The sequence below is a fragment of the Entelurus aequoreus genome, linkage group LG11 (genome assembly GCF_033978785.1).
Source record: "Entelurus aequoreus isolate RoL-2023_Sb linkage group LG11, RoL_Eaeq_v1.1, whole genome shotgun sequence".
NCBI lineage: Eukaryota > Metazoa > Chordata > Actinopteri > Syngnathiformes > Syngnathidae > Entelurus > Entelurus aequoreus.
In genome coordinates this window covers 19,992,378-20,015,989 of record NC_084741.1, presented here as the reverse complement: position 1 = coordinate 20,015,989, position 23,612 = coordinate 19,992,378, and the positions used below count along the sequence as shown (strand labels likewise).

Genomic DNA, 23,612 nt, shown 5'->3' with positions numbered 1-23,612 from the left:
GATTTGGATGTGAAATCGATTTCTTTGTGTACCCCTACATATGGTACCAATTACTGGTAGCTGGGAATCGATACCAGTACTCAACAATACCGACATTATGGTGCTTTTGTGTGTGTTCATGTGGTATTAAATGATTTCACATTTAACAGTGTTAATGATAACTGTGCTATCCAGTTGTTCTCTTACACGTCTGAGTAAGTATGCATTCATTTCAGTTCGTCCTAAGTGTGTTGCCGTAGTCAAGAAGTAGTCTTTGCCATCTAGTTAAATGGGCCAGTCTTGTCTTTTTTTGAATCCTCCAAAGTGTTTATACTGTAAGTATTGTACTTATTATACACCAGCTGTTTTATTGTCACGTGCATCTTAGTTCTAGTTTTCATTACCACATTTGGAGGTGTTGAAATCGCTACGTTAAATCGCTAAAGCTAATCAAAAGCATGTTTATGATACATACAATGTAAATTAACTTCGAAATGGCGCATTTTGAAAGGTGGAGCCTTACGTTTGAGTGCTTTCTATCAGGCATGTTTGCTTTGTTGGCATGGAAACTTGCAACGCTACCTAGAGTTAGTTTGTTAGTTCCGCCAAGTGCTTGTCGGTGCAACAAAAGTATTAAAATATAGTCCTGTTTGATTTTACGTGAATCTTTACCAACTACTACTACTACAGACAGAATTGTTTTTAAATCATATAACAGTACCAAAACAGTGGTCTTTGTTGAATCAGACGTAAATTAAATCGTACAAAATATGTTTTCCCCATAAGAAGTAATGTAAAGTAAATCCATTTATTCACTTTTAGACACACAGATATGAACACAAATACATTTTATAGAGAATAAGTATAGCTTTGCATGCATAAAACAATGGGAAATAAATAAAAGTGATTCATTAAATGCATAGATTAATATTTAAAACCATTTTTGCTTTTATCCAAGACTCTGTGCCATGAACCAATTGGGAGGAGCTTTTAAATGTAATCCTGTTTCTCATTGTCTTTCTCGAAATTCTGCCACTCGCAACTTTCTTTGGCCCCAAGGTGGATTATTTTGCAGTCATACTCATTAAAAAAAAATAAAAATTTAATCACCAAGATGTATATTCTTTGTTTGGAAACTCCATTCTGCGGCCAATTTGGCGATTTACAGGGGAAATCCGAATACTAGGAAAAGTATGGCGTTAAAAAAAATTAAAATTAAAAAAAAAAATTAAAAAAAAAGAAAAAAAAAAAGGAAAAGTATGGCGTAGGAAAATTGACCGAAGCACTGTATTGATCATCACTGTCGCTGCATTGTGATATGTAATATGTGATCAAATCGTGTAGTAATATTGTATCAGGAGGTAAAACCCACACCTTATGTATACAAAGTTTGTGTGTGTGCGTGTGTGTGTGTTTAGTGTTGCAGTGGACGGGTTTGTGTCAGCCGGGAGCATATATTGTCCTAACAGGCTCTGTAGTCACTATATCATGGTGGCAGCTCTGGACTGCATGCAATGAAATGGCTGTATATCTCTCACAGGGACCAGTAAACAGAAAGTGTGTGTGTGTGTGTGTGTGTGTGTTACAATGCAAAGTTAGTGCAACGCATAGAAATGTGCACAAGGTGTGTGAGTCCAAGCTGTATTTCATTGTGTTGTCAGTGTGTTTAAATCCAAATGTGCGCGCAGCCAGATCCGCTCTCAGGCTCGCGTATGGTCACCTGGAGACCCTCTGGCGCGTGCGTGCGCGCGGGCGCCTGTGTGTGTGTATGCCCGAGCATTGCTGCGGTTGTGTATTTATGTGTTTAGCCGGGCATGAGTTGTGCGCTGATGATGTAAAGAGTCCCTGGGTGGCGTTCAGGCGGAGCCCAGCCCAGTCTGGTAATCACCCTGTTTACGGTCCATATGTGAAGAAGGCTCAGAAGAGAGAGCACAAACACACACACGCATTATCACATACACACCAATTTTAAATTAAATTGAAGATTGCTTCGGTTCTCCAGTGAGGCTGAAAGATGATCTGGAAAATATCTTCAACTGTCCTTTTTCATTAACCTAACAATATGCTTCTTCCTGCGTCTCTGTGCTGTCTCCGTATATTCGGACACTTTCTAATATTTATTTTACCGACTCGTGAAGCTTATCAGTCAAAAGTCAGCATTATTGTCTTTGGAAATGTTAGAGTTGATTAAACGGTGCATATATTTCGTATCCAAGCCTTTTATTTCCGGGTACTTTATGGCATACTTGCCAAACCTCCCGATTTTCCCGGGAGACTCCCGAATTTCAGTACCCCTCCCGAAAATCTCCCGGGGCAACCATTCTCCCGAATTTCTCCCGATTTCCACCCAGACAACAATATTGGGGGCGTGCCTTAAAGCAGGGGTCACCAACCTTTTTAAAACCAAGAGCTACTTCTTGTGTACTGATTAATGCGAAGGGCTACCAGTTTGATACACACTTAAATAAATTGCCAGAAATAGCCAATTTGCTCAATTTACCTTTAACTCTATGTTATTATTAATAATTAATGATATTTACACTTAATTGAACGGTTTAAAAGAGGAGAAAACACGAAAAAAATGACAATAAAATTTTGAAACATAGTTTATCTTCAATTTCGACTCTTTAAAATTCAAAATTCAACCGAAAAAAAGAAGAGAAAAACTAGCTAATTTGAATCTTTTTGAAAAAATTAAAAAAATAATTTATGGAACATCATTAGTAATTGTTCCTGATTAAGATTAATTTTAGAATTTTGATGACATGTTTTAAATAGGTTAAAATCCAATCTGCACTTTGTTAGAATATATAACAAATTGGACCAAGCTATATTTCTAACAGAGACAAATCATTATTTCTTCTAGATTTTCCAGAACAAAAATGTTAAAAGAAATTCAAAAGACTTTGAAATAAGATTTAAATTTGATTCTACAGATTTTCTAGATTTGCCAGAATAATTTTTTTGAATTTTAATCATAATAAGTTTGAAGAAATATTTCACAAATATTCTTCGTCGAAAAAACAGAAGCTAAAATGAAGAATTAAATTAAAATGTATGTATTATTCTTTACAATAAAAAAAAAAATTACTTGAACATTGATTTAAATTGTCAGGAAAGAAGAGGAAGGAATTTAAAAGGTAAAAAGGTATATGTGTTTAAAAATCCTAAAATCATTTTTAAGGTTGTATTTTTTCTCTAAAATTGTCTTTCTGAAAGTTTTAAGAAGCAAAGTAAAAAAATTAATGAATTTATTTAAACAAGTAAAGACCAAGTCTTTAAAATATTTTCTTGGATTTTCAAATTCTATTTGAGTTTTGTCTCTCTTAGAATTAAAAATGTCGGGCAAAGCGAGACCAGCTTGCTAGTAAATAAATACAATTTAAAAAATAGAGGCAGCTCACTGGTAAGTGCTGCTATTTGAGCTATTTTTAGAACAGGCCAGCGGGCGACTCATCTGGTCCTTACGTGCTACCTGGTGCCTGCTGGCACCGCGTTGGTGACCCCTGCCTTAAAGGCACTGCCTTTAGCGTCCTCTCTCACCTGAAAAGGAGACTATTATATATGTCTCCGTTATCCATAGGTTTATCTATAACCCATAAAGTAGGCAGGCACGGAGCTATTTCTCAGCATACTTGCCAACCTTGAGACCTCCGAATTCGGGAGATTGGTGGGGGTTAATTTCTTTTATATATATATATATATATATATATATATATATATATATATATATATATATATATATATATATATATATATATATATATATATATATATATATAATAAATACTTGACTTTCAGTGAATTCTAGCTATAAATATACTCCTCCTCCCTTAACCCCCACCAATCTCCCGAATTCGGAGGTCTCAAGGTTGGCAAGTATGTATATATATATATATATATATATATATATATATATATATATATATATATATATATATAAATATATATATATATATATATATATATATATATATATATATAAAAGAAATACTTGACTTTCAGTGAATTCTAGCTATAAATATACTCCTCCTCCCTTAACCCCCACCAATCGGAGGTCTCAAGGTTGGCAAGTATGCTTTATGGTGGAAACAAAACGTCCTATTTTTCGTTATTATTCAGAGGGAACAGCTTCTTTGTATCTTAAGTGCTAAACCCACCTGGGGTCATGCTTTGTTTTGATTTCACACCTTTGTCACCTACACATTTCCACATGCTTCTACCGTGGCGGCGTTTGACATCTGCCATCTCGGCAGGGTTGTCTGCGGCCTGCTTTGCTGCAATTTAACGCGTTAGTCTTCTGTTACCTTGACCCACGGGTGTGAGGTAACCCCGTTTGCTATAAGGAGACAGATAGGGCTGCACGGTTTTGAGAAAAAAACCTAATTGCGATTTTTCTCTCCAAGTTACGATTTCACATGCGATTTTTTATATTTTATATTAGTGTTGTCCCGATACCAATACTTTAGTACCGGTACCAAAATGTATTTCGATACTTTCCGATACTTTTCGATACTTTTCTAAATAAGGGGTACCACAAAAAAATTGCATTATTGGCTTTATTTTAACAAAAAATCATTGCGGGACATTAAACATATGTTTCTTATTGTAATCAAAGAGCAATTTAGTCCTTAAATAAAATAGTGAATATACTAGGCAACTTGTCTTTTAGTAGTAAGTAAACAAACAAAGGCTCCTAATCAGTCTGCTGACATGTGCAGTAACATATTGTGTCATTTTATTTCCCATTCTATTTTTTTCAAAATTATGAGGGACAAAATGTAAAAATGTATTGTTAAGCCACTTGTTCATTTACTGTTAATATCTGCTTATTTTCTCTTTTAACATGTTCTATCTACACTTCTGTTAAAATGTAATAATCACTTGTTCTTCTGTTGTTTGATACTTTACATTAGTTTTGGGTGATACCACAATTTTAGGTATCGATCCGATACCAAGTAGTTACAGGATCATACATTGGTCATATTTAAAGTCCTCATGTGTCCAGGGACACATTTCCTGAGTTTATAAACATAATATGAATTTTTTTTTAAAAGGACGATAAAAAATATTGATTTATTCATAGTAGTATCAACAAGATACGCTCTTGTACTTGGTATCATTGCAGTGGATGTCAGGTGTAGATCCACCCATGGCATTTGTTTACATTCAGGGTGCTAGCTTGCTGTTAGCGGTGAGCTATTGTATCCTCCTACGGTGTGTAGTGAAGCATGTTTAGCTATTCCTCGTCTTGCGGCGATGATACTTGTAACTTACTTTATTCGTCACCACGGAGGCGAGGATTAGTGATTCAGAAGCCGACTGCGGCTGGACGTTCGCCGCTAGCTAGCCATGTCTTAAAGCACCTCTTCCTGAGGGCGTTTCAGTGTTATAACTTCACCTTTATCTTTAGTTTTTAGGCCAAAATGCATCCATTCTCCCTTTTCTGTCTACACACTGTGTCTGCTTGTAAGTACTCTGTGATTGTGCGCTGCCGAACATGCTCCTCTGCTCGCAAAGCCAGCAATGTCATGATGTGACGACGCGCCGTCATGCCGGTACAAACCGGTACTTTTCAAACAGAGTATAGTACTGTTTTTGATTAATTTGTACCGCGATACTATACCAGTACCGGTTTACTGTACAACCCTATTTTATATATAAAAATCCATTAAAAGTAGGGCTGCAACTAACTATTATTTTGATAGTCGATTAGTCAATGATTATCCTAACTATTAGTCGACTAATCGGATAATAAAGCGTACGCATATTTAATGACTTTAATATTTCCATTGAATTCTAAATGCAGCTTAAGTTATTTTAGGCATGTGCTTATGAACAACAAAGATGACTAATTCATTCATAACTATGTATTCATACTATAACTGTGCTGCTCATTCAACTGTTACAAAAATTAAAATGACTATTAAAATGTTGTCCATTTAAAAAAAAGGAAAGGAAAATTGCTACAAAAAAAATAAATTGACCTTGTTTATGTATTATGCGATAAAAACAAACAAAACACAACATTTAACTTCCTCAAAAAGATAAGCATTTTGTGATGTTTAAAAAGCTGCAAACTGGTATATTGACTATTGGTTAACGTTTGGCACTTCTCACTAGCGAGTAGTGAGGTTCTCTGTCCGTGCTTCCTGTGTGTGTAAATCTGGCAGTCTCGCTCTCCGCCCACCGAGAGAGAAATTGTGAATGACGAAACGATGGCTCAGTGCGTTCAGTTAATTTTCATTTAAAATAAACGCGTTTAGGTGCTGAGAACGAACAAGTTACAGCTTGCGGAATACAGGTAGCCAGTTCATTTTAGGAAGAGTGCTTTAAGTTGACGTAACTAAGGATCAGGTAAAAACACTTTTACCAACAGGCGGCAATATTTTTGCGGATTTGTTACAACGGAGATCGTACTGACAAACACCATCATGAAAACTATGGGAAAAGACGCATGTTTGTCCGCTTTAGTCTGCGTCTTTTTAGGTGTGAAGCGTGACTTATGTGTGTCATGTGACGGTTGGGACATGTCAGTAGAGTGGTCACCATTGTTGTTTTGGTTGTTTCGTAGACCTGTTGACTACACCAAACGCATTACATGGTTTCACTGTACACAATTTTAAAAGTGCTCAGGCTCCAAAATGCCATTGCTGTCATTATCAGTGTTTCTGTCCAGTGTATATGGCCTCTTAGACAGCTAAAAGCATAGCTCGATAGCATAGATAGATACTGTATATCAGGGGTCCCCAACCTTTTTTCCGGTTTAATGTATGCATTATTTTCATGGACCGGTTTTCCACGTGACAGATAAAAACAGCAAAAAATGAGCATGAAAAATTAATTTACTATAACACTGAAGTTGTAATATAAAGGCATTGTAATATACATCTATTAACAAGCTAATTGGTGTGTTTAATGGGACAGGTGAAAGTTAAGTCGTAGAAATTGTGGTAGTTTATAAATTAATTAATGGTTCTGGGCGGCCCGGTAGCAAATGTGTCACGGACCGGTACCGGTCCCTGGACCGGTGGTTGGGGACCACTGCTGTATATCAAACATGTTCGAACTGGGGCCATAAGTGAATGTTTTAACAGCTTGCGCCACATTCTAAAAATAGCATTACAAAAAAATTTAATATCCATCCATCCATCGATAGGTATATATATATATATATATATATATATATATATATATATATATATATATATATATATATATATATATATATATATATATATATATATATATATATATATATATATATATATATATATATATATATATATATACACACATAATGCATTTGTGTATATGTATGTATATGTATATATGTTTATGTATATATATATATATATATATATATATATATATATATATATATATATATATATATATATATATATATATATATATATATATACTGTATGTGTGTATATTTATGTATATATGTGTGTATATGTATGTATATATGTATATGTGTGTATATATTAAATATATATATATACACACATAATGCATGTGTGTATATGTATATATATATATACTGTATGTGTGTATATGTATTTATATATGTGTATATATATATATACTGTATGTGTGTATTTGTATGTATATATGTGTGTGTGTATGTATGTATATATATATATATATATATATATATATATATATATATATATATATATATATATATATATATATATATCTATACATCATTACATATGTATGTATGAATAATTATATTTGTGTACATATATGCTAATGTAAAGAAATTAATGTGCAATGTCTAATGAAACAAAGCTGCCATGCAGGCTGTTTTTTCTTTGAAACTGACATTTCTCACAAAATATTAATGAGTAAAAATAAATGTTGTAAAATATTGCAATTATTTAATTCATTATCCAATTATGTCACATCATACATTACGTTTTTTGAAATATTTTTAGGGGAAAATATTGTATGTTTTTTATTTTAAAAAAAAGTTTTGTGTGACAAAAAATAATAAAAACGTATAATCGGCAGATAGATCTGAAGTTGATCAAAATATTTAAGCGTTGAAAGTAAAATAATAATAGTAACGTATGACTTATTTATAACACTTTTATGAGTGCAGCCTGAGTGCGGCCTGTGTATATGTATATACAGTATGTATATGTATATATATGTATATATGTATACACACACACACACACACACACACACACATATATATATATATATATATATATATATATATATATATATATATATATATATATATATATATATATATATATATATATATATATATATATATATATATATATATATATATATATGGCCCTTGCATGCTTTGATTTTTCAGTAGAAAAGGTTAGCCCCTGCTTCATATTTTCTGAGGCAAATTAAAGCGTTACATCAAGTTACACCTGTTTATATGTTTATATTGTAGCTATAAATGTTCATGAATGGTACGAGGGCGTTAATGTGATGTACACATTTAGCCGTGGCCATCAGGGGCTTAAAAGATGGTAATCCTGCTTCTTCATTCAGCCAATCAGATGGGGCTCTCTGGTTGGTACCAAGCTTGGCAGGCCCCCTTGCCCACGTTCACAGAAACTATGGCAACAAACGAGCTCACCCCCCCCTCACACACACTCACACACACACACACATCGCCCTCTGCCATTGTCGCCCCCCAGCTTACCCACTCACTGCGAGGCCCCCAATGCACCAGCTGCAAACAGTCATCAAAATGGCATCTTACCATGCCAGTGTGTGCATGCATGTATGTTGGGGGGGGGGGGGGGGGGGGGGTCACTCCAGTTGAGGTGGATGGCGTAATTGAGCTGTGTGTGTGAGAGTGTGTGTGTGTGTTTTAGATGTTGGCGAGTTCACAAATGGGATGCACTTTTACTCCCTAGGCTGACTTGTGTGTGTCCAGTTGGGTTGATCCATGCAGGGCTTTATTTTTACTTCTATGGCACATTTTACTAGTCGGCAATAACACACGCAGACCCACTAAGCCACACGCACATGCACGTACACACACACACTGTACACTTCCTGTCTCCTTTGACGGGAGTAGAGTAGATGCTGGGGCCCGATAGTCACCCAGTGTCACTTCCTGGTCCTGCCGATTAGCTCTGGTGTGCAGCAGATAGCAATCACTGAGAGGGTGCGCGCATGCACATACCACACGCACCCACACACAGGTTCAGAGCCATGTTACCTGTTGACACCCCATAGCCGGGTCGCCCGCTCTCCCGATGGCATCCCAGGAGCAGCGCAGGGTTCCCGTTAAGTGCCTGCTTTTTATGTGTGTGTATTGTTTGGCGCACACAAACGCGCAGAAGCCCCCTGTGGGCGAGAAAGAGAGTGATGTATTGAGGGAGAGGGCTGATTAATGAGCAGCATTTATTAGAACATCTGTGTCAAAGATGGCGGAGAAGGCTGAGCGAGCAAGAGAAAGGATGGAGAGAGAGAGAGAGTCTGCTTCTTGTTTGTTGCCTGGAGCCTCCTTAGCCCACATATACTGTAAATAAAACATAGCCGGCTGCAGGGGAGGAGGAGTTCATTATGAGAAATGTGTCTCTCTTCCATGGAAGACCGACAATATCCATGCCTGAAAGTGCGCAGGTACAAACGTTTAACACTGCTTCAAAAGCGGAAGTTGTTTCTCCTTATACCAATATGACATGAATGCAAAATAAAGAACCTCTTCATGCATAAATGTATGATCCATTAAAAAAGGAATACTTTTGTCTTCCTAACCTTCAACTCAACTTTCCCCGAATGAAGGCTTTTCAATTATAAGAGGCTGTTTCGTAATACTATCGCTTGTCCAAATGTGCCTCATCCTGCTCGTATTGAACAAACCCCCCCAGCTCCTTAGCTCCTTTTGCACCATCTGCATCCCCCTAGCAGTATTGCAGGTTAATTCCCCCAAGGTGTCACTACATGCATTGATTGTTCATATGTTACACGATGCACCTACTCGTTGTCCAGTAAATACTGCATCTTAGCAGAGCTGTAGTAGGCTGCGTTGCAATTACTGACCTTATGTAGCCACTGGTAGGGTAGTAGTTCACATAGCTGATATGGGGTCAGAAGGTTCACGAAGGTAGATTAAGGTGGAAAGTAAAAGAAGGTAGACAAATGTTGAAGAAGGTAGACAAATGTTGAAGAAGGTAGACACATGTAGAAGAAGGTAGACACATGTAGAAGAAGCTAGACACATGTAGAAGAAGGTAGACAAAGGTAGAAGAAGATAGACAAATGTAGAATAAGTTAGTCAAGGGTCGAACAAAGTAGACTAAGGTGGAATTAGGTAGAACATCGAAGAATGTTGAAGGTAGAACAAAGTAGTAGAAGGTAGCAGGTAAAGTATGGTAGCTAATAGAAGAATGCAGAAGGAATATGGTAAAAGAAGGTAACTGGTAGAAGATGGTAGAACGTAGAAGAAAGTAGCTGGTAGAAAAAGTTAGAAGAAGGTAGCTGGTAGAAGAAAGTAGAAGGTGAAAGGTAGTAGATGGTAGTAGAATATAGAAGAAGGGAGGTTGTTGAAGTAGGTAGTAGAAGAAGGTAGAACACAGTAGGTAGGAAGGACATGGTGGAAGAAGGTGGGAAATGGTAGTAGAACGTAGAATAAGGTAGTAGAAAGTTGAGGAAGGTACTACAACATAGAGGAATGTAGTAGAAAATAGAAGAAGGTAGAATAAGGCTACACCAGGGTAAAATAAGGTAGAAAAAGTAGAAGGCAGTAGCAAATATAAGAAGGTAGTAGAAAGTAGCAGGTAAAAGACGGTAGCTGATAGAAGAAGATAAAAGGAATGTGGTAAAAGAAGGAAGCTCGTAGAAGAAGGTAGACAAAGGCAGCTAGTAGTAGAAAGTAGAAGGTGGGAGTGCAATGTAGTAGATGGTAGTAGAATATAGAAGAAGGTAGCTTGGTGAAGTAGGTAGTAAAAGAAGGTAGAACATGGTAGAAGTAGGTAGGAAGGACATTATGGAAGAAGGTTGAAAATGGTAGCAGAATATAGAAGAAGTTAATAGAACGCTGAGGAAGGTAGTAGAAAATAGAAAATGGTAGAAGAGGCTACAACATGGTAGAAGAGGTAAAACATGGTCGAAGAAGGTAGTAGAAAATAGAAGAAGGTAGTAAAAGGTAGACGAAGTAACATAAGCTACAACATGGTAGGAGAATGTATAACATGGTAATTGGATGGAGAATAAGGTAGTAGAAGTTAGAAGAAGTTTGAAGAGACTACAACATGGTAGAGAACGGTAGAACGTGGTAATAGAAGGTAGAATAAGGTAGTAGAACATGGTAGTAGAAGGTAGATCATGGTAGAAATGGTAGCAGAAGGTAGAGGATGGCTATTCAGCCCTTCTCTACAGTCGCCCTGTGGTTGACTGGCGTCCAATCCAGGATGTAGTTGACCTTTTATTGCCAAAGTGAATTGGGATAGACTCCAGTCTCAGTAGTGACCCTGAAAAAGGTAAGTAGTAGTAGTACTTCTAACTAGATCCTGATCAGGTCCATGACAGAGACTGGAGTATATCCCAACTGACTTCAGGCAAAAAGTAAACTATACCATGAACAGGTTGCTAGGAAGTAGTAGTAGTACTACTAGTAGTAGTAGTACAGTGTTTCCCATAAACTGCCAAGATACCTGTGGCGGTGGGGGCGTGGCTATGGGCGTGGTCACTATGACATCATAGAGTAATTTGCATAATTTACTACAATGATATGATTTTCTCTAAAAAGGCTCAAAAAATGTATACTTACTAATTAATAATAACAGTTTTGTTTTAAACGTCCCTCCATCCATCCATTTTACAATATAATTACAACACTTTATGTACATATTTATATACAGATTTGAACAATAAGTTATTCACTGAAATATATTTATTAATTGTGGTTCTTACAAAAAATATATCTTATAAAATATAAAAGCTAAAATGTCTCTTAAAGCTCTGCCCCTTTAATTAGTGCATACTAAATAATTTAACTTTAGCCTACTACTACAACCATATTATTTACCAGCAACATAAAGTGAAACAGAGGCAGAGGTGTCCTGCCACAGTCAGTAACAAATAAACAGAAAACAGTAGTGGTCAAATACAGATAAGGCAACAAGAGAAGTATCCTACACTTCTCTTTTGTAAAGTAAATCTGAACAGCCTATATGTGCATCTACATCAACTATATGATTTGCCTGAGAAGCTGGACAGGACAAAAACAAAAACAAAAAAAAACAAATTTAAAAAAAAAAAATTGTATTTAATTTTTTTATTTGTGGCGGACGTAATTATTTCGTGGCGGGCCGCCACAAATTAGTCGTAGTAGTAGTAGTAAGAACATGTCTATGGATGGTCCCATCCATTCTCAGGTCATTCAAACAATGGGAACTGGACTGTTCCGTTTGTCTTAGAAGACGTTTGGCCTCTCATCCAAGTAGGCTTCATCAGTCCACGCTCACAGACTCAGATTGTTCAGATCTATTCTAGCGTCCAGCCACTAGACTAGACTAGACTAGATCTGACCAATCTAAGTCTATGAGTATGAACGATTAAAACCTACTTGGATGAGAGGCCAAATGTTTTCTAAGACCAACCAAACAGTCCAGTTGCCATTGTTTGAATGCTCTGAGAATAAAGTAGGAAGTAGTACTACTTATCCATGTTTGAGGCTAAAGTACAGGAGAACGTACACTACCGTTCAAAAGTTTGGGGTCACATTGAAATGTCCTTATTTTTGAAGGAAAAGCACTGTACTTTTCAATGAAGATAACTTTAAACTAGTCTTAACTTTAAAGAAATACACTCTATACATTGCTAATGTGGTAAATGACTATTCTAGCTGCAAATGTCTGGTTTTTGGTGCAATATCTACATAGGTGTATAGAGGCCCATTTCCAGCAACAGTGTTCTAATGGTACAATGTGTTTGCTCATTGGCTCAGAAGGCTAATTGATGATTAGAAAACCCTTGTGCAATCATGTTCACACATCTGAAAACAGTTTAGCTCGTTACAGAAGCTACAAAACTGACCTTCTTTTGAGCAGATTGAGTTTCTGGAGCATCACATTTGTGGGGTCAATTAAACGCTCAAAATGGCCAGAAAAAGAGAACTTTCATCTGAAACTCGACAGTCTATTCTTGTTCTTAGAAATGAAGGCTATTCCACAAAATTGTTTGGGTGACCCCAAACTTTTGAACGGTAGTGTATCTAGTACGCACTCGAGCAGCAGCGTCGTAGGCCAGTTACTGATCAGTGAGGAAGCTTTAAAGACAATCCTTGTCTGGAGTGTGATCCTATTTTGCATGACAAAGGTCACGGGGTCAGAGGAGCATCACAGTGTTGTGGGCCCGCTGAGCGTGTGAGCAACCTCCCCCAGCGCCTCCATGATGGAAAGTGATAAAGATGGCATACCTGTAATTTGAAAACAGATGGCTGGGCTCTCGTGAATATGTATGACGATCGAAAACAGTTTTTTCTCCCGCGCCAACCTCCGTATTCACCCGCAGGCCAGCAAGGTGTTAAAACATTCATTTTAATAATGAAACCGCCACGGAGGAGAAGGATCTCGCCTCTTTGTTTATCTCCGAGGAGGAGGAGGAGGACGTGGAGGAGGAGGTCCGCCGCGAATGGATGCGGCGAGAGCGCACGCTCGACATGCTCGCCGCGACCCGCCAACTCCTTGAAGTCGAAGTTCCTAACAGATTGTTTAAATCAAGAGCGAGTCTGCGCGCGCGGTCCAGATGCTGTTCTTGTGAGATAAATACCACGCCGGCCTTTTGAAGGTAAATATCTCCGATGTTGACTCCAGCAGATGCGGAGCTGCGCTCACAATTAGACTCAAAGAAGAGAAAAAAAAAGACTCTTCAGACAAACTCAGTGGCATTTGATAAGAGAGAACAGATAAAGCCTTGTTTGATTTCAATTTCTTTCACGAGACCCCAAACTGCATGTTTCACTCGCCTTTTCCTCCCTTCTTCTTTCTTCCTCTCTTCCAAAGCGCAGAGTTGCTCCGCACACGTTCTCGTTTTATTATTATTATTATTTTTTTTTACTTTATTTGTTGTGACAAGCCGCTGTGTCGCCTGCATGTTTCACAAGTGTTAACGTTTTGTCCGCCTTTTGCACGGCGGGATTCTAACGTCTGCCTCTCTCGCTTTCTCAATCAATCTCTCTTTCAGAGTATGATTTCCTCCATTGTCAACAGCACTTACTATGCAAATGTGTCGGCGGCAAAGTGTCAGGAATTTGGGCGCTGGTATAAACATTTCAAGAAGACAAAGGATATGATGGGTAAGCAAAACCGACGGAGGGGGGGGGGGTTTGCAAAGTATGACACGCACACACTTTTGTCTCTGGCACACAAGCTAATACAATATGTTCTCTGACTAACTGTCTCTTTGTCTTGCTGTCACATGAAGCAGCGACACATTTTTATCTCGTTATCTAATAATTTCAGATTATGCCACACTGTTTAGCAGCTGAGCTGACTTTGCTCTGATCATCCAATATCGAGGCCTCGTCTTATCCGTCTCTCATTTTGTGTGCAAACATGAATATCTAGGGAGCTGTCGGAGGATTTTTGTGAACGAGTACTTGTTTGGGCAACGCTGATTAATGCCGTCGAAAGCCGATTAGGACTGCATTAAAAAAAAAGCTGAAAAAAAGTATATATATATATATAAATATATATATATATACATACAGTACAGGCCTTCTCATTTCAATGCGTTTTCTTTAGTTTCATGACTATTTAAATTGTAGATTGTCACTGAAGGCATCAAAACTATGACACCTGTGAAGTAAAAACCATTTCAGGTGACTACTTGAAGCTCATCGAGAGAATGCCAAGAGTGTGCAAAGCAGTAATCAGAGCAAAGGGTGGCTATTTTGAAGAAACTAGAATATAAAACATGTTTTCAGTTATTTCACCTTTTTGTTCATTCATAGTTTTGATGCCTTCAGTAACAATCTACAATGTAAATAGTCATAAAGAAAAACGCATTGAATGAGAAGGTGTCCAAATTTTGGCCTGTATTGTATATATATATATATATATATATATATATATATATATATATATATATATATATATATATATATATATATATTTATATATATTTATATATGTATATGTATATATACAGTATCTACCCCGGTATTGAGCACGGTATAAAAGATAAACCGCAGAAACTTCCACTATATATACATACATATATGTACATATGTGACATGTGTATATATATATATATATATATATATATATATATATATATATATATATATATATATATATATATATATATATATATATATATATATGTATATATATATATATATATATATATATATATATATATATATATATATATATATATATATATATATATATATGTATTTATACATGTGTATATATATATATATGTATATATATATATATATATATATATGTGTATATATATATATATATATATATATATATATATGTGTATGTATATATATATATATATATATATATATATATATATATATATATATATATATATATATATATATATATATATATATATGTGTATATATATATATATATATGTGTATGTATATATATATATATATATATATATATATATATATATATATATATATATATATATATATATATATATATACATATATATATATATATATATGTGTATATATGTGTGTTTTTATATATATATATATATATATATATATATATATATATATATATATATATATATATATATATATATATATATATATATATATATATGTGTATATATATATATATATATATATATATGTGTATATATGTGTGTTTTTATATATATATATATATATATATATATATATATATATATATATATATATATATATATATATATATATATATATATATATATATATATATACACACATATACACACATATATGTACATGTTACTTTAAATGATTTCGCCCCCGCCCAATTTTATTTATCCCACTGTGGACCCTGAATCAAAAAGTTTTGACACCCCTTTTTTAGGGCATATCCTTAATCATCATACAAGTGCAAAAAGAAGTGAGTTAATATTAACCATAAAGTAGGGTTGTCTTGATACCAATATTTTGGTACCGATATTAAAATGTATTTCGATACTTTCCGATACTTTTCAAAATATAGGGGACTACAAAGAAATGTCATTATTGGCTTCATTTTAACAGAAAATCTTGCGATACATTAAACATATGTTTCTTTTTGCACTGAAAGAACAATTAAAGAGGATTAAAATACAAATGTAAAGTAATTATACTCACTGGGCTTTTTTTATTGCACTCATATAAAATTGTAAATTGTTCTTTAATAAATATAGCCTGCCATAATCTCGGATTAAGTTAGAATAGAACAGAAAGCTTTATATTGACATTGTAATAAATGCTTATTGGTTTGTTTGTCACTCTTGGTCTCTGCTTTAAGACAAATAAAATCCTTACTAAATACTAAAAACAATACGCTAAAAGTACACAACTGAGACATGTAGCAGGTAAAACAGACATTGTTAAAGATCAAACACAAATTGTAGGACTTTGTGCCATTATTCAGTTATTTCACCTGCATTATAGTTTACACAACGTGGGCGGTTTTGACTGCGCTAATAATTGGCAAAAAGCAGCTGTGTGCACGTCTACGTATCACAGCAGGGGGGCTAGTTAATTACATTACCTTTGAACTCCTTGCGCAGGTCTGCATGATAATTTAAATGTTTACCTCAGTTTGAGGCAAAAATTGTAATGCCTTATTGCCACCTTTGGCGAGGCATGTTTGAAAGCAGCCTCTCCACCCTGTTTCTGCTTGTATGCGCAGCTGTGTGTGCATGCTGACACACTCAACACCATGACCCTCTGCTCAGGCAGCATGCGGATGAAAACAAAAAAGTACCGGTATTTTTCAAAGGCAATATTGCATAGTTTTTACTTCATTAATACCGCAGTACTTTATTAGTACCGGTATACCGTACAACCCTACAATAAAGTGTGCAAAAAAAATGATCAAACCTGCTGAACTGAAGAGGCTCAATGCACAGTAGATATGTGTCCAACACATCATGCTGGCCCAACACTTTTGCATAATATGTTTTTTTGGAACACTGCCCCTTCTAAAATTCAATTACCGGTAGATGTTTTTTTCTTTTTCTTTTTTCTTTAATTGAATCCATTTTAAAGTCATGCTTTATATTACCGGGTGAAAAAAAAAACCCTCCCTCACATTGAATATAACGCCATCAGGCTGGAGATCTCACTGTTTGTGTATGCGTGCTCATGAAACATTACTTTTTCTTCTTCTCCGGCGGTCGCGTGCACGCCACCTGTGATGCCACACCAGATAATGCCGACTCAAAAGGCCTTCGCAGTTCCGCACATGTTGCGATGCTATCTGCTAATGTAGAACGACACGCGGGAACACAACATACACACACACACACACACACACACACACGTTCATGTGCCTACTTGTGTGTTTTTAAAGATCAATAACATACTCTGCTAGCATTTCCAGCAAGTAGTGTACTGGTGAAAATACCCTGTTTCTCTTTCTCACCACTGTGTGTTTTGTGTGTGTGTGTGTGTGTGTGTGTGTGTGTGTGTGTGTGTGTGTGTGTGTGTGTGTGTGTGTGTGTGTGTGTGTCCTGTAGGCATGCGCCAAACCTCCCAGCTGGAGGGCTACCTGGGGACGTGCGTCCTCCGCGAGAGCCCGCGTGCTAATGCACTAGGTATGTTGCAACATAGGCACACGCACGCAAACTAACATAAGGCGATTCATATTCAGATCGCAGGGTTTACAGCGGGTCTTCTCCCGAACCTCTGCGCTGTCAAAAAAAACACTTGTGCTATTGTTGTAATGTTTTTACAGTTTTGTCATAATTCACACCCGCAGTGGTGTGTGGACCGATACTGACAAATCAATACCTGAAAAGTTTTTTAGTTTTTTTTTGACAGCACAAAGGTTTGGGACAAGTTTGGGGTGCTGGGTGACATCATTAGTCAGAAATTGTATTTTAGAATTACAGTAGTACTTAAGAATAGAACTATAACAGCATAAACTGACATTTGTATGGCACAAATGAACAGCAGTGGTATTTTTATATTTGCAAAGACAAGGGAGGTGGAGGGGGGCCAGCAAGTAAATATTGTATTATATGGTAATATCACAAAATGATATATTGGTAGAGGTACATGTATCATATGTTATTATTATAACAGATATTATGTCTTGACAAAGGTAAATTTTTTTATTATATATTGTTATTATTCTAATATTGTATATTGGCAGCAGTCAATATTGTAGTATATATTATTATTGTAATACATACACTACCGTTCAAAAGTTTGGGGTCACATTGAAATGTCCTTATTTTTGAAGGAAAAGCACTGTACTTTTCAATGAAGATAACTTTAAACTAGTCTTAACTTTAAAGAAATACACTCTATACATTGCTAATGTGGTAAATGACTATTCTAGCTGCAAATGTCTGGTTTTTGGTGCAATATCTACATAGGTGTATAGAGGCCCATTTCCAGCAACTATCACTCCAGTGTTCTAATGGTAGAATGTGTTTGCTCATTGGCTCAGAAGGCTAATTGATGATTAGAAAACCCTTGTGCACTCATGTTCACACATCTGAAAACAGTTTAGCTCGTTACAGAAGCTGCAAAACTGACCTTCCTTTGAGCAGATTGAGTTTCTGGAGCATCACATTTGTGGGGTCAATTAAACGCTCAAAATGGCCAGAAAAGGAGAACTTTCATCTGAAACTCGACAGTCTATTCTTGTTCTTAGAAATGAGGGCTATTCCACAAAATTGTTTGGGTGACCCCAAACTTTTGAACGGTAGTGTATTATATATTGGCATGAATGTTGTGTTATATATTATTATTGTAATATTATCTTATGGCAGAGGTAAATATTGTAGTATGTATTATTATTATATTACGGCAGAGGTAAATAGTGTAGTATTTATAATAGAGGTGTAACGGTACACAAAAATTTCGGTTCGGTACGTACCTCTGTTTAGAGGTCACGGTTCGGTTCATTTTCGGTACAGTAAGAAAACAATAAAATATACATTTTTGGGTTATTTATTTACCAAATTTGCAAAATCTTCCACCAAAAATATTTTTCTTAGTGGAATATTTGATGTGACGTAATCGGAACATTGGATAGGTCAATAATTCATAATAACATTGATTTTGATTCAATATTATGTTTTGAGCAATGACAGTTTGAAAGAAAAAAAACCAGCTTTGTTTTATTAGTCAACATTGCAACTTTTTCTAAATTACATTTAACCTTTAAACTTTTTTATTTCACTTTTGTTATGTTTTTGTTTATTTTAATAGTATTTTTAGAATGTGCCGTGGGCCTTTAAAACATTAGCTGTGGGCCGCAAATGGCCTCCGGGGCACACTTTTGACACCCCTGCTATAGATAATAAAAAATGTAATCTGATAAATCTATGGATAAAAAGCAGAGCCTGGCGACGCATGCGCGTTTATCATAACTCTCTCGCTCTCTCTGTCTCTGCCCCTCCCTCACGAATGCTGCTGCGTGCGCACACCTTCACAATTTGTTTTGTTTTTAACCCCTTCTAAACCCTGAACGCACATTGAAAATACACGCAACCCTAACTCAAAATGCCGGACATTTGAGGCATTTAAGAAACTCCGCCCTGACAGCCCCGCAAAAGAGGACATGTCCGGGGAAAAGAGGACGTATGGTCAGTCTATCGTAGCCCGTTAGCTGCTAGCATGCCGTGTGTTGTGCCTCGGTGTGCATTGTTTACACAACGTACGTTACGCTACTTAATATGTCCGTTTGGAAACTCGTTCAGTACACCTCCGAACCTAACCGGAACCCCCGTACTGAAAAGGTTCAATAAAAATACATGTACCGTTACACCCCTAATATATAATTATTGTTATGGATATCATACATTATTTTAGTAATACATATCATATATTGGCAGGGGTGAATATTGTCTTTAATGCTGTAAAATTTTAGTAGCCCTAACCGGAACTTTTTTTAAAGCTACCTCCATTACAAGATTTTTTTCCCATTTTTTATTTATTTATCTGAAAATAATTTTATACTTTTTCAATCAAGCTTGAATTTCATTTGATGCATGTTTTGAAGTAAAACTAATTTGTGGTAAATAAACTGTTCAATGATTTATTTTCCTAGTGCAAAATACCTAATGTAGCATAATTAAAACATACATTTTCATTTCTTCCCGTCACATCACCGGCCGCCATTCATCAACGTTTACCAACACAGGACTAACGCTGCACGCTACCAGGAACAACGAAAATATTCAGGGGAAATTTGACATTTTCTTTTGATCAGTGACTGCGCAGGATGGGGCTAGGAATACATTTGAGGTAAAAATCAATATGAAGCGCACTTCGTCACGCCATATTTTTAGGCACAATGCGTGATCTCCTTATAGGGTGGGCTGGGGTGGGGTTAGGAAGGTCTGATGCCCCCATATCCTGGTTAAGATTGTTTTTATTCAGTCAAGTTGCAGTATTTAATTTTTCTTTTTATGGATTTGATCATGTTTTTTTTTCTTACAGTATTCATATTTTTCCTTTGCGTCGGTTTTGGATGTCGTTGCACGTTTGCCTGCTTGCGTCAAAATGTTATTGTGTTTGTCATGTTCTGTGGTTTGGATTATGTTTTGTTATTTTCTGGTTGTTTAAGACTCTTTTAGTTCATGTTTACGCTCCCTTGTTTGGTCACCATGGTTACTTATTAGTTTCACCTGTCATTTGTTTGGACTCACGCACCTGTTGCCAATCATGTGACTATTATTTAAGCCGGTCATTTTCTGTTGGTCGTCCTGGCGACATTGTCATTACCATGCCCTGTTTATTCGATAGTTTATGCTTCATGCCATGCCACGTAAGTTTTGTTTTTTCACGTCACAGTAAGTGTAGTTTTGTTTCATGTCCATAGTTTATGTCTAAGTGTTAGTTTTGTTTCATAGCCAAGTTTGTTCTCCGCCTTGTGCGCGCCTTTTGTATGTTCCTTTTTTATAGTAAAATTAAAGATGTATTTACCTTCAAGCCATGTCCAGTCAAGTTGTCTTGCATCTCGGGAAAGCAATCCGCGCAGTAATTTGCGCCGCCATGGTCCTTGTCGTGACAGTGTTAAAGAGGTCACATTATGATTGTTTTTGTACAAACCCCGTTTCCATATTAGTTGGGAAATTGTGTTAGATGTAAATATAAACGGAATACAATGATTTGCAAATCATTTTCAACCCATATTCAGTTGAATATGCTACAAAGACAACATATTTGATGTTCAAACTGATAAACATTTTTTTTTTTTTTGCAAATAATCATTAACTTTAGAATTTGATGCCAGCAACACGTGACAAAGAAGTTGGGAAAGGTGGCAATAAATACTGATAAAGTTGAGGAATGCTCATCAAACACTTATTTGGAGCATCCCACAGGTGAACAGGCACATTGGGAACAGGTGGGTGCCATGATTGGGTATAAAAGTAGATTCCATGAAATGCTCAGTCATTCACAAACAAGGATGGGGCGAGGGTCACCACTTTGTCAACAAATGCGTGAGCAAATTGTCCAACAGTTTAAGAACAACCTTTCTCAACCAGCTATTGCAAAGAATTTAGGGATTTCACCATCTACGGCCCGTAATATCATCAAAGGGTTCAGAGAATCTGGAAAAATCACTGCACGTAAGCAGCTAAGCCCGTGACCTTCGATCCCTCAGGCTGTACTGCATCAACAAGCGACATCAGTGTGTAAAGGATATCACCACATGGGCTCAGGAACACTTCAGAAACCCACTGTCAGTAACTACAGTTGGTCGCTACATCTGTAAGTGCAAGTTAAAACTCTCCTATGCAAGGCGAAAACCGTTTATCAACAACACCCAGACATGCCGTCGGCTTCGCTGGGCCTGAGCTCATCTAAGATGGACTGATACAAAGTGGAAAAGTGTTCTGTGGTCTGACGAGGCCACATTTCAAATTGTTTTTGGAAACTGTGGACGTCGTGTCCTCCGGACCAAAGAGGAAAAGAACCATCCGGATTGTTCTAGGCGCAAAGTGGAAAAGCCAGCATCTGTGATGGTATGGGGGTGTATTCGTGCCCAAGACATGGGTAACTTACACATCTGTGAAGGCGCCATTAATGCTGAAAGGTACATACAGGTTTTGGAGCAACATATGTTGCCATCCAAGCAACGTTACCATGGACGCCCCTGCTTATTTTAGCAAGACAATGCCAAGCCACGTGTTACATCAACGTGGCTTCATAGTAAAAGAGTGCGGGTACTAGACTGGCCTGCCTGTAGTCCAGACCTGTCTCCCATTGAAAATGTGTGGCGCATTATGAAGCCTAAAATACCACAACGGAGACCCCCGGACTGTTGAACAACTTAAGCTGTACATCAAGCAAGAATGGGAAAGAATTCCACCTGAGAATCTTAAAAAATGTGTCTCCTCAGTTCCCAAACGTTTACTGAGTGTTGTTAAAAGGAAAGGCCATGTAACACAGTGGTGAACATGCCCTTTCCCAACTACTTTGGCACGTGTTGCAGCCATGAAATTCTAACTTCATTATTATTTGCAAAAAAAAAATAAAGTTTATGAGTTTGAACATCCAATATCTTGTCTTTCTATCATATTGAACTGAATATGGGTTGAAAAGGATTTGCAAATCATTATATTCCGTTTATATTTACATCCAACACAATTTCCCAACTCATATGGAAACGGGGTTTGTACATTTAAAACACTTCCATGTGGTCTACAGCAGTGTTTCTTAACCATAAGGCCAGGCCCATTGTCAGGCCATAGACGGCCACCAAAAAATTAAAATCTCAGCAGCGGTACTCTGTTATAATGCACTTTTCCACCACTTGTGGCAGTATTCAATCAATCAATCAATCAATGTTTATTTATATAGCCCTAAATCACAAGTGTCTCAAAGGGCTGATGACAATATTAAACAAACAGAAGAAGTCTGGAGCTAAAGTCATAGAGATGTTTCTTAAGCGCAAAAAAATATGACTAAAGTGGTGAAGCTTTATTTTAATTTGCACTTAAATTTTATTGAAATTTGAATTGATAAACATATTATGATTTACTATTAATTTACTATTATTTTAGCACTATGTAATTCAATGTAAATTTATTTTTAATCAGTTTTTATGTATTTGTTTTTTTTGCAGAATATTTGATTAGTATTTATCATTTTATCGTTGTAATCAGCCTGCCCTACGCCTTGATAATAATATTTGTGATTAACGCATGCTTTCATGTCATTTGACAAGGTGTATCCTGTTAAACTGTAGTTAGGTTGGATACAATTATTGATTACTCCTCAAGAGTAAGATTACTCCTGATTACTAGGGCTGGGAATCCTAGTGGTAGGAAAAGTGTGTGCCAGGGCTGCAACATCGCCTCCGGCGCCCCCTTTTTTTTGGCAAGTGGCGTGCTCACAGGTTCACCTGTGCAAGCCAAGACCACTGCAGGTGAAAGCGAGTCACTTTGCACGGCTCTCGTTCCCCCCACACCCCCCGTTCTCCCGTCCT

At 36.4% G+C, this 23,612-nt stretch overlaps 1 protein-coding gene across 6 annotated transcripts in view; it reads left to right on the top strand.

The window, feature by feature from the left end:
- satb1b (SATB homeobox 1b) overlaps window positions 1–23,612 on the top strand; it is a 235,211-nt gene that overhangs the window by 118,697 nt on the left and 92,902 nt on the right. For all 6 annotated transcript variants that reach the window (XM_062062651.1, XM_062062656.1, XM_062062655.1 and 3 more), the window contains exons 6-7: window positions 14,164–14,275; window positions 17,677–17,754. In XM_062062651.1, coding sequence (XP_061918635.1) covers window positions 14,164–14,275; window positions 17,677–17,754 — 190 coding nt within the window. The remainder of the gene's footprint in view (window positions 1–14,163; window positions 14,276–17,676; window positions 17,755–23,612) is intronic.